Raw genomic sequence first — 15,847 nt, 5'->3', positions numbered from 1 at the left:
CTTCTTTTCTATCTCTCCAGGGAAATGTAGAAGACTTTCCAACAGATGTGTCCTCTGGGCTCTGAATCACAAGATAATTAAAAGGCACTTGACGATCAGAGGGCTGCATTTTAATATTGCACCGCATCATTAGTTTAGAACTCTGTACAATGCTGTTGCATTGATAGAATTCACTCAAAAGGGCTCTGTGCAAATAGGTAAGAAAAACAATCATCACATGGTTTTCATCATGCCAAGATAGAGGATCCATTCTCTGAAAGGGGTATCATTTTGTCAATCAAGCACCGAAAAATTCTATTATCTTCAAAAGGGGCAATGAGCATTGTGACTTTTACACAATCTCTCTTTACGACCAAGGACATGCAGCGTCGATAGGCCTCAGCACAGCTTATGGCACAGCAGATTTTAAATAGGAAACATAACATATTTTGAGGGCAGCTAGCAGAGCAAAGCAGATATCCAACAGAAGCCAGTGAGGAGCATGGCAGACAGGGCAGTAATCTCAGCATCAATTATACTGCTCAACAATCCTATCAAACCCCCACAGATATTTTATGGTCAAGGACAGTAATAATCGGCCTTATATAAAAGACTCCATACGAATCGGTCATTTTGTAGGAATGCTTGTTTCCTTATTTTTTTTGGAGGGGGGTTGTAGATGTCACTCTCTGGTTAACTGACCACATCTGCTAACTGGGAGATGCTTGTTCAGAATCGAAGGAGGCTGTTCAGCTTTGAATCTGGAAATGAGGCTGTAGATTGGATTATGATGCCATTTTTAATCCGTCTTTTTCCCTTGCAAGATATTGCTCCTCCCTTGCCTCTTAGCGTTATACAATACTTGACAAGAGGAGATTTTACTGAATTCCAGCACAGTGATGACTATGTGATTTCTTGTGACACTCTAATTTGAGCTTATAGTGCCAAAGCTTTGATGCAGACATGGGAATAAAACTTTTAGTCACAGAGACCCTTCTCTTCTTTGGGCCCATTAAAAGGTCCCACTCATCTCCTTGTGTACTTTAATTACAGCCATCTTGTCCTTTCTCTGATCCTAGTTTTGGAGGAAGTATCATATTTCTCTTTTAGTTCATTAAAAATAAAATAGTAGCTTTTATTCATTTCAGAATGACGGGCTAACTCACAGACATGACGTACTATTTTTCTCCATCCCACACAGAGATGGGTTTCAATTATTATTTGACACATTTAAATACTGATAAAAAAGCTGTCATAGATGTTGACTTCCTTCAGTAATGAGACATTATCCTTTAATCTACTTGCGAATTAAGGAGTTAATGTACGCTTTGTCTTTTTCATGTTAGACACGGAGAAATGTGCAAGAAGCTTTTCCCGTACAGAATTAGCCGAAGCACGGGCTCAGTTTTTTTCACTGTCCTGATTGAGTGCCACATCTGTGGTTTTAATTGTAGAGTCGAGTGATTACGTAATCATAGCATTGAGTGATTGAACCACAAGCAAACTGCTCTCAGATCGCCAAAATGTTTAATTATGGTAATATACAGTATCCCTCCTCAGACCCCGAACAAGTGGGTGGCTAACCTCATTTTCTAGAGCACTTCTCTCTCAGTGCATTTTCATTTATCTATTTATTTTGGTACATCTCACTGAGAGAGCATCTGTTTCACCGCACCGAGTGCAGTGCGTAACCCCTGTTTCAGCGTCTTTCTCAAAGACACTTCAAAACTGATGGCCGATGCCAAGTCTCTGACCTTTCAGTATCAGGACAGTCTCCCCAAGCCCCAAATCACCCTTCCTCATGACATTTCACACAGTGAGTAAGCGAGCAGAGGGGGTCGGAGGAAACACAACCAGCTGGGAGGAGCACAACAAAAATGGCAAACTGTCTAATACATGTCTCACTTCCTGATGAAGACCTGTCTAAACCGTGTGTGGATTTGAAAATAGGAATTGCTAATTGTTTTAGTGTATGTGCAAATAGTTCCCTAACAACATTATGCGTCAGATGGCTGGGACTTACACTTGTTTACAGGTTTTGACTGAGCAGACACGGGCAAAATACTGACAGACTGCACAATTAAAAACTACTTTTCATGACAGCTGACGTATGAGTCAATCTTAAAAGAAAAATTCAATAGACAACATCCAGCGATGTTAGCCACCACAGTGTGTCTGACGCTTCTCCCAGGATAAACAAGCAGATAAATGTGTCTGTTTTCTGTTCTAGGAAGAGTCTTATTTAGCCTTTTCCACTGACACCCTGTGAGCAACTCACGCTACAACTCACATGTCTCTCAGTCAAGTCAGACATCTTGTTGCTGAGGTAGGAAAATACACCTTTGTGGTAACTGAGTTTCTATATCACATGACATTATACACCATCCTGGCCAATAAGACACAGATGATTTAAATGATAAGCAGTAGATGCATATTTGAACTAAATGCCAAGGCTGACAGCTTGTGATGAAATAATTTTACCTGAGGAAAATGTGCTATAGTGTGTATGGTATGTAGTTTGAGCCACAGTATTAATGTTTTGGCAATAAATAACAAGTGCAGACAAACAGCTCATTGACACTTCTTAGAATTTGATCACCTGAGATGCTAAAAAAGTGTACGTGCATATGGATGCATTTGAGTTAAACTGTTTAATTTCACCAATTGTTTAAAAGCACTGTATGACAACAATTCTAAAATCCTAAGAGCAAGGACGAAGGACCTTAAATACAGTCTTGCTTAGCATTGAAGAGCCTTCATGTGGCCATGAATCAGATACATATGGCCAATAACAAACTCAAGGGCACTAACAACAGAGAGGAATGTGTAGGCCAACAAAAGAGTTGCTCCTAGACTTTCTATATTCAGCTTTGCAGCTGTAGTGTGTCAAAGTGGACAGCACTATTAAATGCAGGCATCAAATGTGTTGATAATTTCAAATGGCTCTTGAACTTTAACTACTGATCAAAATGAATTCAAATAAAATTACTTAACCCTGTTTCTTTTCAAAATGCCATGTATAAAAGGAGAATAGGAAAATCAATATGTAAGCCTTTAAAGAAAATGTGAAGTGAAGGCCTCATCACTAACACTAATCAATGATAAACCATGTCCCCTGTGCACAAGTTTTCTCAAATAAGGGAGAATAAACCACTAAAGAGCTTCAATGATGTATCCATATGGATAACATATGCCCAAGATAGGTAAATTGGCCTAATTAGCAAAGGTTGTGTTATCTGTGGGTTCTTCCATAACACAACACAGTGTATCTAGGCCTTGTGAGTAATACGTGCATACCCTGAAACTAATGAACATAATTCTTCTTCTGTATTATGGCACTGAGAAATCCCTTATTAATCTGTAAACGAATTAGTAAATTGTAAGGATTTTTTATAAAGCAGAAAAGCCAACTGATAACAATTATGGCTTTGTTAAAAAATGTCCTCCTTCAAGGCAAAGGAGTAATATAAGTGATGAAGGTGCTATGAGGCTGAATAAAACAGTGAATGACCTGCTCTTGAGTAGTTGAATGTCCTAATAAAGGATCCACTCACTGAGAAAAACATCTGGGCCTGAGCGAGGCATCGACGTTAACGTGACGCTTCATTCTGAACCCTTTGTTGTTTGGAGAGCAGGTCTGTAATATGTCTAAATTTACCTGAAATCACTGTAAGGGTGAATTATCCAAAATCCGGCTGATTTAACCCGCTCCTGTTCCCGTTCAACCGCCTTCTCACTTCCAAACATCCTCAGGGAGAACTTGTTGACCCCTGGTTGAAGCATTGCTCCAAACTGTCTGTGTATGAACCCAGCTTGATATAATCTCTCGTCGTCCGGCAGAATTTGATCAATGCCGTCCAACTTTATAAAACCTGACTGCTGGTCTGGGGAATCTTTTTGAGTACTGCCGTCACCACTGGCCCCTTGCGCGCCTTGATCCGGCGGCCCATCACCGATGGCTCCGGGGGGGCTCTCCTCGCTTGGGGTGACATCCCCCTCGGTGATGAGGCGCCTCTCCTCCGCCGAGTCAGAGTCGTGCACATGCCGACTTGTGATGGACGAGAGACTGCCTCGAAATCTCCGGCAATCTCCGTTTGAGCTGGTCTTCAAGGGTCTCCCTATGTCCGTCTCCATGATCACAGACTCCCCACTTTTGGTCTCCCCGATGCCTTTGCAGCTTCCCCCAGAGGTCGGCGACGGTGACGGTAGAGGCTTCATCCTAATACTCTTCCTCCGGGTGTCCTTGTCTGCGTCTTCTCCTTCGCCCATTATAGATGCTTTCTGTCCAATGTGCTGTGGCAAACTGTAGAGCCTTTTACGCATGGAGGAGTGCAACCTGTCCATTATGACACTGAGACACAGTGGAGAAAATCAAATAAATCCAGATTGTTTGGCTGTATTGTAACGACTACTGCCACCAGCCCCGCGCTCCCTATCTGTTTGTGAGAGCGATCAGTCTGGAGCTAATCTGAATCCCTGAAAGCCTGCTACACATGACATGGACCGCCGTGGCTCTACTGAAACAGATGAGAGATACTCTTTTTCATAATTAGACTACCTGACAGTTTGCATATGCCCTCACGCACAGCCTGGGCGGTCCGCTTGGCCACTGCGTCCCCGATGTACATCTTTGTGCCGTTCCGACATTGTGCGCAAAAGTGGAAAAAACTGCTTGAAAGTCACCTTAGCGTGACATGTGAGGGACGTGCCGACGGACCGTGATACGGAGACGATGGAAAGGTCATGCACGACGGAGGATGCTCTTTTCACCAGTTGTCTTGCCAGCTGCCATCAAACAACGCGACACAATCATGCAAAATACAGTAGAGCATTTCCAGGGACCGCTGACATCACTGATCCATAGTCATGGTGCGTTTTGGCGAATTGTGAATATTCATGATGCTGATCTATTGGGTTGCCATAGGAGCGAGAACTGCAAATAAGCTCAGCCCACCTTGTTTAAAGGGGAATGCTCTTCCCATTCTTAAAACGCTCTCCCGGTCTCTTAAGTTAAGGCTACAGGTAGGCAATGCAAACCGATTTTTCAGCCCTACGTTGGGCGGCACTTGGAAGAACCAAGCAGCCTCTTTGCCATCCCTGTTATCAGTCTGATCCACTGCGTAATTTGCGCACACAGATATATGCTAGTTGAAGCTGGAATAGGCTGGTCTATAATTTGGCAAAATGTGTTTTATCAAACATGTTGCCATGTACAATTGTTGGTATGACAATGTCCTATCAAATGGCAATATATAGTGCATCCTTACATTGTATTTTATATTATTTGTCCAATTATGGATTTGTAATTCGCATTATATCCTGTGCCATAACACACTGCCGGACAGTTATAACTACATCGAAATTTGACATATTTTCTTCTCTTCTAGGCTGAAAACGAACAAAAAACAAGGACGTTCATTGTCAGTGTCAGGTCGCCTGATTTCTGAGCATTCATGTCGTTCATTCACAATGTATAGGGGCATGACAGGAGATCCCTTTCTTTCTGTTATACTTTTCAATATGATCATGAAAAAAGCTCCCTATTGGTTCAAACATTATCAAACAAATTCCCAGCCAAGCCCAAAGTATTTTTTTACAATAAAAGCTCATTTTATTAATGATCTTCATAGCAAAATGCTTGACAATGCTTTATAAAATTCACTCTCAATGATAAGTAACACTACTCTTATAACATTTACTGTAATTAGATAAAACTGAATCACTAAATTGAAAAATTTTAATCAGCAGTTTCTCACAGGTAGGTCAGAATTATATGTTTCATTGTGGAGTAGAAAAATACTTCTACATTCTATTGCAGGGAACCATGACACATTCAATTCAATATGAATACTTTGTCTGAGATGTTGACGTCAAACCTAAGTCACGGGGTTTTTTTGTTAATGTAAAAAATGGCTCCCCATTCACAAATGAATAAACTGAACTGAATTCTAGCCACAAATACAGATGTTGCACCCAGTGAAAGCCCTCCCAGTTGTTTATTTGAATTATTACACACATTCTAAGTAGCCCATTTCCAGAGTACTATTAATTAGCCCACTTAATGGCTAGTTGCACTTTCAAGGGAGAGAGGGAGTTTAACAAAAAAGTACTGAGGGGTTGCTAAACCAGCTTAAAAAAGTTGAAAACCCCACTGAGTCCCTTTGAGGTAATTTGTTCAAGTACCTGGATACACCAAGCTTGCCTCAGAGAGCTAGTGGTGAGAAAAATCCAGTTCATAACTACCATGTTAAACACATGTCAAAGAAATAAATGCTCCATGTGTATAATCTGAAGTATTCTCCTTCTTGAAACCTACAAAGTAATCCATGCGGCCACACGAACATGCCTGACTTCAGTATTGTCAGTAAGATTTCGACACTTTAGATCAAGGATAAGTGTTGTGAAAGGGAAGTGAACAACAAACAAGAGTAATTTATTCAGGTTGTTGTCAAATTCTTTCCATCGTCTGGCTTTTGTCCTACCTGTACTGTGTCTCTTTCCCTCTCTGTCTTAGTGAAGTTAGCAGCTGGATCTGGGAGGAAAACAATACAGTGGGGAGATCAGACTAGATGTTTTTAGGCAAACTGCTTTGAGCTAGACATGGCAGACATCTAATAGAGCTGGACCAATACATTGGCCAGGCTGATATGTCGACTGATGTAAGCTTATTGCAGATATATTGGTATCATTGTATATTTCGGACAATAGGCAACAAGAAACTGCAGAACTTAAATGCCAAACCAGGTTTGAGGTAATTTTAGAAACAGTGTCACCTTTAAATAGTTTGTCCACCATTAAATGTCCCACTCTGTGTATATCTAGGTCACAACAAATAAAAACTAAATAAATTGTTTCCTTTATGACTACATTAGAGTCACAGAACAACATATCTGTGGTCCTTAAAAATAAAGTTTTGTATGAAGCAAGAAAACAAATTCAGAATATGAAAAAAATGTGTATATATATATATAGTAGAAGGCAAAGATATTTATCCCAGCATTCCTTGCACTTCCATGCACTCCTGCAGGACTTGCAGATCACAACCAGACCACAGCTCTATAACTTTAGTCGACAGTGTTTTCATAAATACATCCGTTAACAGAATAGCTATATGTTGGCTTATCATTGTTTAGCACAATAAAGAACTGTTTTCAGCCCTGTGTATAATTTAAACAGAGAGCACATTAAACGTCCTTGTCAACACAAGCGGACTGTTTGTGATGATAACTATCTTCTATATATTCTATATTGCTATCTATGTATTCATTCAGTGTGCTGACTGCGCACCAAGTTCGCCATCATGCAGCCGTCCGGTTCACACTGTAGTTAGTTAACGTTGGTTAACATTGGTTAACGTTAGTTAACGTTGGTTAACATTAGTTAACGTTAGTTAGCGTTAGTAACTTTACATCAGGGGTTGGTTTGTCAGAAAACGAAATTATTTGTCTGAAGTTACTGGAAATGGCCAGCAGTCGGGCATGGAGGTTAAAACGCTATGGGCGTTTCGTTCCAGGCTCTGAAGAAACAGATGGAAAGCCCTGGAAGGTAATTGACATTTATCTTATAATAACGTTAACGTTAGTTGTTGAACTGAGTTAGCCTGGCTAGCTAAGATTAGCTAAGATTAGCTAGCGCGAGTTTTCTAATTAAGCTAACGTTAGCTTCTGTTTTGTTTTACAGTCTGACATTAGTCCCCAGCCATAATTTGGCCGGTCATTGCAGGTGTTTTAGCTCATTATACTATACTTTGTTACTACGCACAAATATTAATTAAATTTAATTTCATATATTTTTCATGGACCTAAATTTACCTGCTAACGTTAGCTAGGATGCTGCCCCAGTGTGCGCCTCTCAGTATACAGTCTGGTTATGATACCCCAGTCATGGAGCTATAGTTAGGTTTGTTTGTTTGTTTGTTTGTGTGTTTTCTTGAATAATGAACTCGTGGCCTTATGTCAAAACACTAGAAGATTGTTTAACAACCTTATCAGCTGTTTTAAAGGTATTCCTATAATCCTTTAAGACTCTCTTAACATAATATTCTGTTTGCTGTTCCTTAAAGCCCTAAAGTTAATTAAAAAAATTAAAACGACTATTTTCCAAAGATTGCAGCTAAAGTGTCACATATTATTGTACAGTACACCCAAAGACTATATCTTTGTGTGTAGATTTATAGTAATAGTATTATCATATTAAGTGTACTGTAAATGGGCGCAGATCAGTGCAAGCAGGATATTGACTTTTCAAATTCCTACATTTTACTTACTTTACTTACTTGTATCCAATTAACTATGACCTAAAACTGAGGAAATCAGCTTTTACTGCATAAAACTTTAATTTGGGAAGCTGTAAAGAAGAATATATAGCCTTTCCAGTTTATGTTGGAGTGAATTAATGTTGACTGGTAAGACCTTTGTTTGAAGCTCTACTGTGAAGTAAAACAGCTCTGCAGTGATTCCCAGCCCTGATTTAAATTCAGTTTTGCTACTCACATGGTGGTTGATGAAAACAAAATACTCACATGTGTATGTTCAAGACACAAAAACAGATCTCCAGAAATAGATTGAAAATTCAACAGTAGATTAATCAGAGTAATGTGGAGCTGCAGCAGAAAAGCTCAACATATACAGTAGGTCCTATATTAGACTGTAAGTAAATAAATGCAAGACCTTTTATATGCTTTGGGAATCCTTGGGAACTCTACATGAAAGAAAGGGAACTAACATGGGAAGGGAGTTTGGGGAAAGCTACTGGTGTAAATCTATATAAATAAAACAATAGCATTCTTACAATGGTAAAATGGTCATATTCCATAAAGAGGGGTACTGGGAAATAAAGTAACAGGTAAAATATAAACCTTCAACCTTGTCTAACAGTGCAAAAGTATTTTGTTTATGTGTTAAACAGGTTTTGACAATTTCATTGCCATTATCTAAAATTATATAAATTTATGAAAACTAAACTTAAACTATGAACATAATGTTATTTTTAATACTTAGCATAGTCCTACATCAGTGCTCACATTTTTACTTGTTGTAGTAGCGAAAGTATTACTGGTAAATTATGATTGTAATCTGGTAAATAATTACGATATTTCAGACTATTTGAAGTGCAGTATCTCCCCTGGGTCAAAGACACATTGAAAGTTTCACATGTTTGAAGTCAGTTTGTTTTTCATGAATAGCATGAAACACATAAATCAATAAAATATCACAATGAACAAATACAATTTGAATCTATGACTAGGTGACTCTTGGTGACCAGTGACTTATAATTTGTTTCACAGATAGTGAACAATAATCTGACGAGAATAAGACATGTGGAAGTCTATATTTCTTGCTAATGGCACACATAATGAGGTGTCCTGTTTTTAGAGTTGTCATTGTTTTACTGACTTTGTTATTCATCTTCAGCTTTTCATCCATCTATGTAGATTTTCAAAATATCAGTCAAGAGCTTGGAAAACCGAGATTTGGTGATGCTGTTGTGTCCTGGAACATTTTAAGTATTGCTTTAAGTATTGCGGGTTTGTCTTTCATTAACTGCATCAGACTCTAGATGGCAAGCTGGAGCTGTGTGTTTAGTGTGAAGACAGGGATAGATGGCTGTGAAATCAAAATTACCGATATAATACAGTATACTGTGTGACAACTCTGAGAATAGAACTACAGTGTATATAGGTGCATTTACACTGCACCCATAGGACTCATTGTACACCACATTGCAGGGTGTAACAAACAGTTGGAATTACATGATTTTATCTCACTTATTTTGTAATGAAAAGTAGTTATTTAAAACACTCACAATTGAGTAGTACAACTAAAAGAACACATTTAACCATTTTAAGAAAATTATATTAAAATTATATTAAGTAAGTACACAAGGCAAATCATGTGCTCAGAACAGATACAGAAGTGTATAAACCAGTGCTCATTGACTGCCTCATTTACCTTAATTTGCAAAAATGACACGCTGTTTTAACCAAACACCTTTTAAAATGTATAGATAGATCCATCATAAGTTGATGAGGAAAACTTATTAGTCACTATCATTTTGCACTGGCTAATACTATCTTCTCTTCACCAGGTATTTGAGGGAAATGGCAATAAACCAGAAATTGTCCTCACAATTGTGGAATCTGGATACTTGCTGGTATTGCAAGGACAGAAAAGCTTGGTAAGAAGACTATGTGGCTATATTAAGTGTTGTAATTAATTAACACAAGACCTGGAGATTAAGCCTATATTTCCAGATCCTGGTACCCTGTATGTTACTTTAGATCCAGCCTCATGGGTGTGCTTGTTGGTGGTGAGAAGGACTGTTCATTACTAATTCACTGTAGAATTGTACTGTCTTTAAAATGAACTGTTTGAATTGTGACTCCTACCCATTATATATATATATATATATATATATATATATATATATGTGTGTGTGTGTGTGTGTGTGTGTGTGTGTGTGTGTGTGTGACATATGCAAAGCCTGTGGATCACAATATCACAAGAAAAGTTATTCAGATGTTGACAAAAATAAAAATATAGTCTCCTTCAAGGTAGACTTACTTTAGTTTCATGAAAACAGAAATCATCAGTTTAAAAATGGTGAGGCAGTTCTGTGGTGTATATCAATTCATTTTGATATTCACATACAGACTTCTAGCTTTTAAGACCTTGACATTTAAACTTCAGACTGTAGCAGGTGTCAGTGCAAGAAACACTGTCTTGCATAGATGTTGCAGTGTACCTGTACTTCAAGCTCTGTAATTAAAAAGAATAAATTGTGGCTATAGGGGAAATAATTTAAGGCTGCAGCTGAAAATGTCATGCTCTTACACTGGTAATCTGTAAAAGCCACAGTTGTTATTACAAGTTGTCCATACCCATATGGAGGGAACATTGAATGTGAATTGCATTCATTATTAGTAATGCTGCTCCAAAATCACAGTCTTGGATGACTGCTTTGCAACACCTGCAAAGTAAACATTTATTACTTACCACTACATTGTAGCTTTTGTATAAAGAAACAAACAATAATCTGTATTTTAATTTAGAGAGTTTTTAGTATTTAGTGTCATTGTTCTAAAAATGGCTAAAGTAAAAGTGCACCTTGTTTCTCAGCAAATTTTCTGGGGTGTAAATCTGTGACAGAAATCTGCTTTCCAGATAAAAAGCTTCGATGAAGGCCATACGACCATACTGCTGAAGAGCTTGACATTTCTGCTAAAATCTGATGGGATTTGACTGGATTGTTTTGGTTAGGTCAAGCCAAATGTCCCTCAGAACTTTTGGGTACAGATTCAAATTCAGTTAAAGAATACTATTGGGAAAACCTCCAGGTTCAGGCTGACATAAAGCTAAAACCCAGTTCAGGCTTGGTTCAGATTTTGATAGAAATATTTTAAGCGGTAGTAAGGTTTGGCGTGAATTTTAATGCTTCTATTTTATATGCCTGATAGAACACGGACTTGTTGTAGATTTGTTGTCTTGTTTATGCATTGGTTTGTGGCCAACCTTGGTACAGCAGAGTGACATGTACATCTTAAAACCAGAAGTAGGTCAATACCAGTTGTGGGCAAGACATAACTAATGTCACCTAGATGTTAAACCAAAATTTTTAGAAAAAAAAAATACTTAGATATAGGTGTGTGTTACACTGCAGAAATGTGGTTAAGCATGTAAAACAGTAAAACTAGAACATGAATTTGGGGAATTTTACTGTTAGATATAAAAAGTTAACTTCTTGCCCTGCAGACAACAGAAATTTGAGGGACTACTCAGTGTCTCATTAATAGAGTTCTGGCAGGTGACACGGCTATCTTGCTGCGCCAGGGTGCCGAGCCAGACAGATATTCAGGTCAGGCTGCAGAGAGCTTTCACCGAGCATGATAGACTGGTCTATTATAGATTGGTGCAGTAAACGCTCAGGAACTTTCAATACAGAGAGCTTAGGCCTATGGGCTACATGATAAGGTCTGATGGAAACTTTTGGAATTGTCTTTGAACAATACTGAAATGTGCTATATCACAGAGAAGTATGAAGTTATTGAGGAGCTTCAGTGTTCTCCTTAATGTATGGACACTCCCGACTTAACAGGCATCACCCAACAAGGTTAAATCAGTTATCAGTAAATGCTTGTATTTACATGATATTCATTCACACTGAATATGCGATAGATGAAAAACAATATAAAGTGTTTTAGTAAACTGCTGGCACCCTACAAGCTAAAAGAGCTGCTTCACTGTTCTTGGCATAGATTCTCTGTGTTTTTGGAACTCTCCTGGAGGTATTAAACACCATCCTTTCAAAAGATATTTCCTCATTTGGCCTTTTGATAATGATGGTTGAGAGCACTGTCTCATATGCCACAAAATATCCCATATGTCTGATCTGGGTTGAGAGCTGGGGCCTGTGAAGGTCATTGAATATGATTCATGTAACTTTCATACTCACGCACATTTATTTAGGTGTTCTGCCTTAAATTAATTGCAAACATTACCGTTGCTCACCTAAGTTTGCATATGGAAATTAATATCTGTTAATGTGTTTCTCTAATTATTATGTACTAAAGCATTTCAATATTCAACAGAGAACCAGCATTTCTATAAAAATCTTAATTACATATTTATATCCACAACCACAGTAACTTTGTTTTCCAGCAATAGATTTTTTTCACTGCAACCAGAGACACTTGAGTAAGATTTCTGTTATTAAATGACTATGACAGTGATCAGTTTCAGAAGTGCAGTGCATTGCCATTTGTCCAAGGAGACCCTGTTGATATACCTACATTGTTATTTAGGTATATAATGTAAAAAAGTCAAACGCACGTTTAACAACATAGGCTGTTCACAGTATTTAGCTATTGTTGCATACATTTGCTTGTTTGATTCTGTGTATGACAAAGCTTGCCATAAGCCTCAAAGCTAAGGTTACTGAGTAAACAGAGACCCCTGCAGACAGTTTTAGGTAACAATTTTTTTCCAGTCAGCTTGATAAAACTATAATACTCTCTTTTGTACATTAATTTCATCCAGTCATTTTGAACAAGCTGCTTTTACTTGATATAGTACACAAGATGATTTTATATATATATATATATATATATATATATATACAAAAAACATTTACCAAAAATATTTTTTTTATATGTTGTCCATGGGTTAATGTAGCCTATGGATAAAACATTTTCCTGTCTGCTGTTGAAGAAGTTTTCTCTTTTTTTCAGGATACAATCCCTTTGCTCTGTGGCTCTGATTTTCTCAAAGTGCACCAGAAATCTGATAACCTGATGTTTCAAATTACTGTGATGGTGAGTCGTGAGATGCATTGTAATCCCACAATGGGTAGTATTTTCTCAAGGTCTATCCTAATACCTTAATTCCCTTGCAAGATCAAGAGCATTATATAAATTACACCATAACAAATTAAAAGGAAAAACTAATACTACTTTAGTCGGTCAAGGCAGATGGCCACCCACTTAGAGCTGCTTGCTCATGGTGGGAATTGTTGGGTTTCTAAATAGTTTTATAAGAAGTACGGCTTATACCTGCTCACATGTCTTGAGATAACTTGTGTTATGATTTGGTGCTACACATATAAAATTTACTTGATTGAATTAAATAGGATTGTTATCTTGTTTATTCAGATGCTGTCATATAAAATTACTATCCAGATAATTTAGTAGTTAAATTTAATGTTCAGACATGAGTTTCCTTGTATACAAAACCCTTTTTTTTAACTTAATGAGATACTGCTTTCAGAAAAGCAACATACACAACATGCAGAGAGTGATTTCATTGGTACAGTTTTGATTACAGATATAGATTCTTTATTTTATAGATTGTTTTTATAGATTTAATGTATTTGTTTGTTGATTTCTGCAGGGAGAGGGACGAATGATAAGGATGCAGTTTGATGGAAGCAGAAGGGCCGAGGCTATAAAGGAGTGCTCAAGTGCTGTGGAAAAACTGATGGAGTACGTTCCTGTCACTACTCAGGACGCCGCCACACCACTCCCTAATCAGTCCCCCGCTGAGGTCTCTGCACCAGTGATGCAGGTTGGCCACAATACAATTCAGTAAATAAAATGTCTATATTGTAAACACAGATTATTTGGTTGTATGTTTAAAATGTGTTGACCATAGAAATCCCCAAAATAGGCCTATGAAATAAGTGGTACGTCTGGTTTTTGGTTGTACAGTATCAAAGAGCTTTCCTTCCTGGCATACTCTTTGCAAGAAATTATACACTGATCTCCTTTGTCACCATTTATTGTACAGCATTTTGTCAATTTTAAAAAGTATATCAGTGTAATTTAAATTGCCATAACTGAAGTTCTCATACAGACATTACTCAGTGCTTAACCAACAGTATTGTCACAATGCTGTGGTCAGCTTCATGAACAATGGCCATATTTGCTCACTAGATGGTGCTGTTTACAATACTGTCTTATTGTTAGAGGTGACACTACAGCTACAGGAGGTGGACTGAGAGTATATACTGCACGTGAGTCATTAGCCAATCACAATACAGTATGTGGTGTAGAACACAGTATGTACCACCCCAAACTCATACGCAAAGACAGGAATATAGAACAATAATATGATTATGTTATAAATACAGCCATCAAAGTGGCATACACCTTAAGCCACTGAATACATTTGTTTTTAATATTGCTTTTAACAGTCAAACTGTTGATTATGAAAACAAACATTTTTGTCCTTCAGCTAAAAACACAAAACAATATAAAATGCCCTCGAAGCATTTAACCACTTGTAATTCACACTCTACGAACAACGCAATGTAGGGATAAGATTGTTGGTGCTCCATCATTCAATTCAGCTTGAAGTGACCTTTTATTTACCTTTAACCTTGGAAACACCCAGAGCATATGGTTAATTAGAAATTGGATTCTGAGTAAAACTTGGATTCAGCCATCTGGCTAACAACATTTACCATGAAGGACTGAGAAAGAAATGGAGTCTGCCATGGGTTTGAATGTGACCTTTAGCGTACAGACACACTGAAGGAGTTCACAGTGAAGATGAAAGGGCTTTGAGGGGTAGATATCTTTCAATTAGTAATGAAGCCATTGATTGGCCTCTTAACCCTGTGGTGTCATGCCGTGTTTGTCAAATCTTTTTTCTTCTTTTGTGTGTAACCCTGTCAGCAGACTTGGAAGGGAAAAGCTGTGGGAGTTGAGCCTGAGGTTGTCCAAGGATCATTGTCCATCAAGCGTCTTGCCCAGGTATTGATCTGTAAATGTGAGAGCTAGCAACTAACAAAATTGAAAGTCCACTGTGCAACATATTATGTGTAATTTTGTGTTAAATATAACTAAGAAGCACAGAGTTTTCACTGCTTTTCATGAGGCACAAGGGGCTTAGTTAATCAACTTCCCTAAATTATGAACGCTAGCGTAAGCTACTCAATTAACAGTTTCCTCTTTTTAATTTTAGTATTTTTTTGACCTTTCACAGCACTTCTTGGGAGAGACTGCCGTGACTCTGCCTCAAGTATATGGCCACAGTTCTTTGGCACAAGGTGACTTGGAGCCCATCCTGCGTATTTGTCTGCTGGATCCCAGCTTTCCTGCATTTGTGGAGAAGGTGGAGGGAGAGCTGAGGAAACTGCTTGAAGAGTGAAGAATCTCAACAACTGCTGAAGGCAGAAAGGTCAAATCTGTGCAATGTGTTTTTCTTATACAGTTTGTGTAGGCAGTGCCTGGTGGTGGTGGTGGTGGAGTGTTTCTTGCTGGGCTGCTGATGTTTGAAATGTGTATGGTATATGGCAAGAAGAGGATGTTTTGAATTGTACTGAATTTCATTAGTTAGAGGAAGAACTTGGAAAACATTAAAAAAAAAAAAAT

At 38.1% G+C, this 15,847-nt stretch overlaps 2 protein-coding genes across 2 annotated transcripts in view; one reads left to right on the top strand and one right to left on the bottom strand.

The window, feature by feature from the left end:
• Window positions 1-5,072, bottom strand: part of hcn4 (hyperpolarization activated cyclic nucleotide-gated potassium channel 4) — a 70,837-nt gene extending 65,765 nt beyond the window's left edge. The window contains exon 1 of the mRNA XM_051379957.1: window positions 3,638-5,072. Within this exon, the coding sequence (XP_051235917.1) occupies window positions 3,638-4,323 (686 nt within the window). The 5' untranslated portion in view covers window positions 4,324-5,072. The remainder of the gene's footprint in view (window positions 1-3,637) is intronic.
• Window positions 5,073-7,310: 2,238 nt separating this feature from the next.
• rec114 (REC114 meiotic recombination protein) lies at window positions 7,311-15,792 on the top strand. Its single transcript, XM_051379768.1, has 6 exons — window positions 7,311-7,524; window positions 10,066-10,155; window positions 13,205-13,288; window positions 13,863-14,036; window positions 15,152-15,226; window positions 15,459-15,792. The coding sequence occupies exons 1-6, from the start codon at window positions 7,441-7,443 to the stop codon at window positions 15,621-15,623; spliced, it is 672 nt and encodes a 223-aa protein (XP_051235728.1). The 5' UTR covers window positions 7,311-7,440; the 3' UTR covers window positions 15,624-15,792.
• Window positions 15,793-15,847: the final 55 nt, after the last annotated feature.

Source organism: Dicentrarchus labrax, unplaced genomic scaffold, assembly GCF_905237075.1.
Source record: "Dicentrarchus labrax unplaced genomic scaffold, dlabrax2021, whole genome shotgun sequence".
Taxonomy (NCBI): Eukaryota; Metazoa; Chordata; class Actinopteri; family Moronidae; genus Dicentrarchus; species Dicentrarchus labrax.
Note: the sequence above shows the minus strand (reverse complement) of the source record. Positions and strands in the feature narration are given on the sequence as shown.

Bases quoted from the DNA above. Each gene is read 5' to 3' on its own strand.
- rec114 (XM_051379768.1), top strand. From the start codon at position 7,441: ATGGCCAGCAGTCGGGCATGGAGGTTAAAACGCTATGGGCGTTTCGTT. The intron at 7,525-10,065 runs GTAATTGACATT...TCTCTTCACCAG, and splicing joins CAGATGGAAAGCCCTGGAAG to GTATTTGAGGGAAATGGCAA. The intron at 13,289-13,862 runs GTGAGTCGTGAG...TGATTTCTGCAG, and splicing joins TGTTTCAAATTACTGTGATG to GGAGAGGGACGAATGATAAG.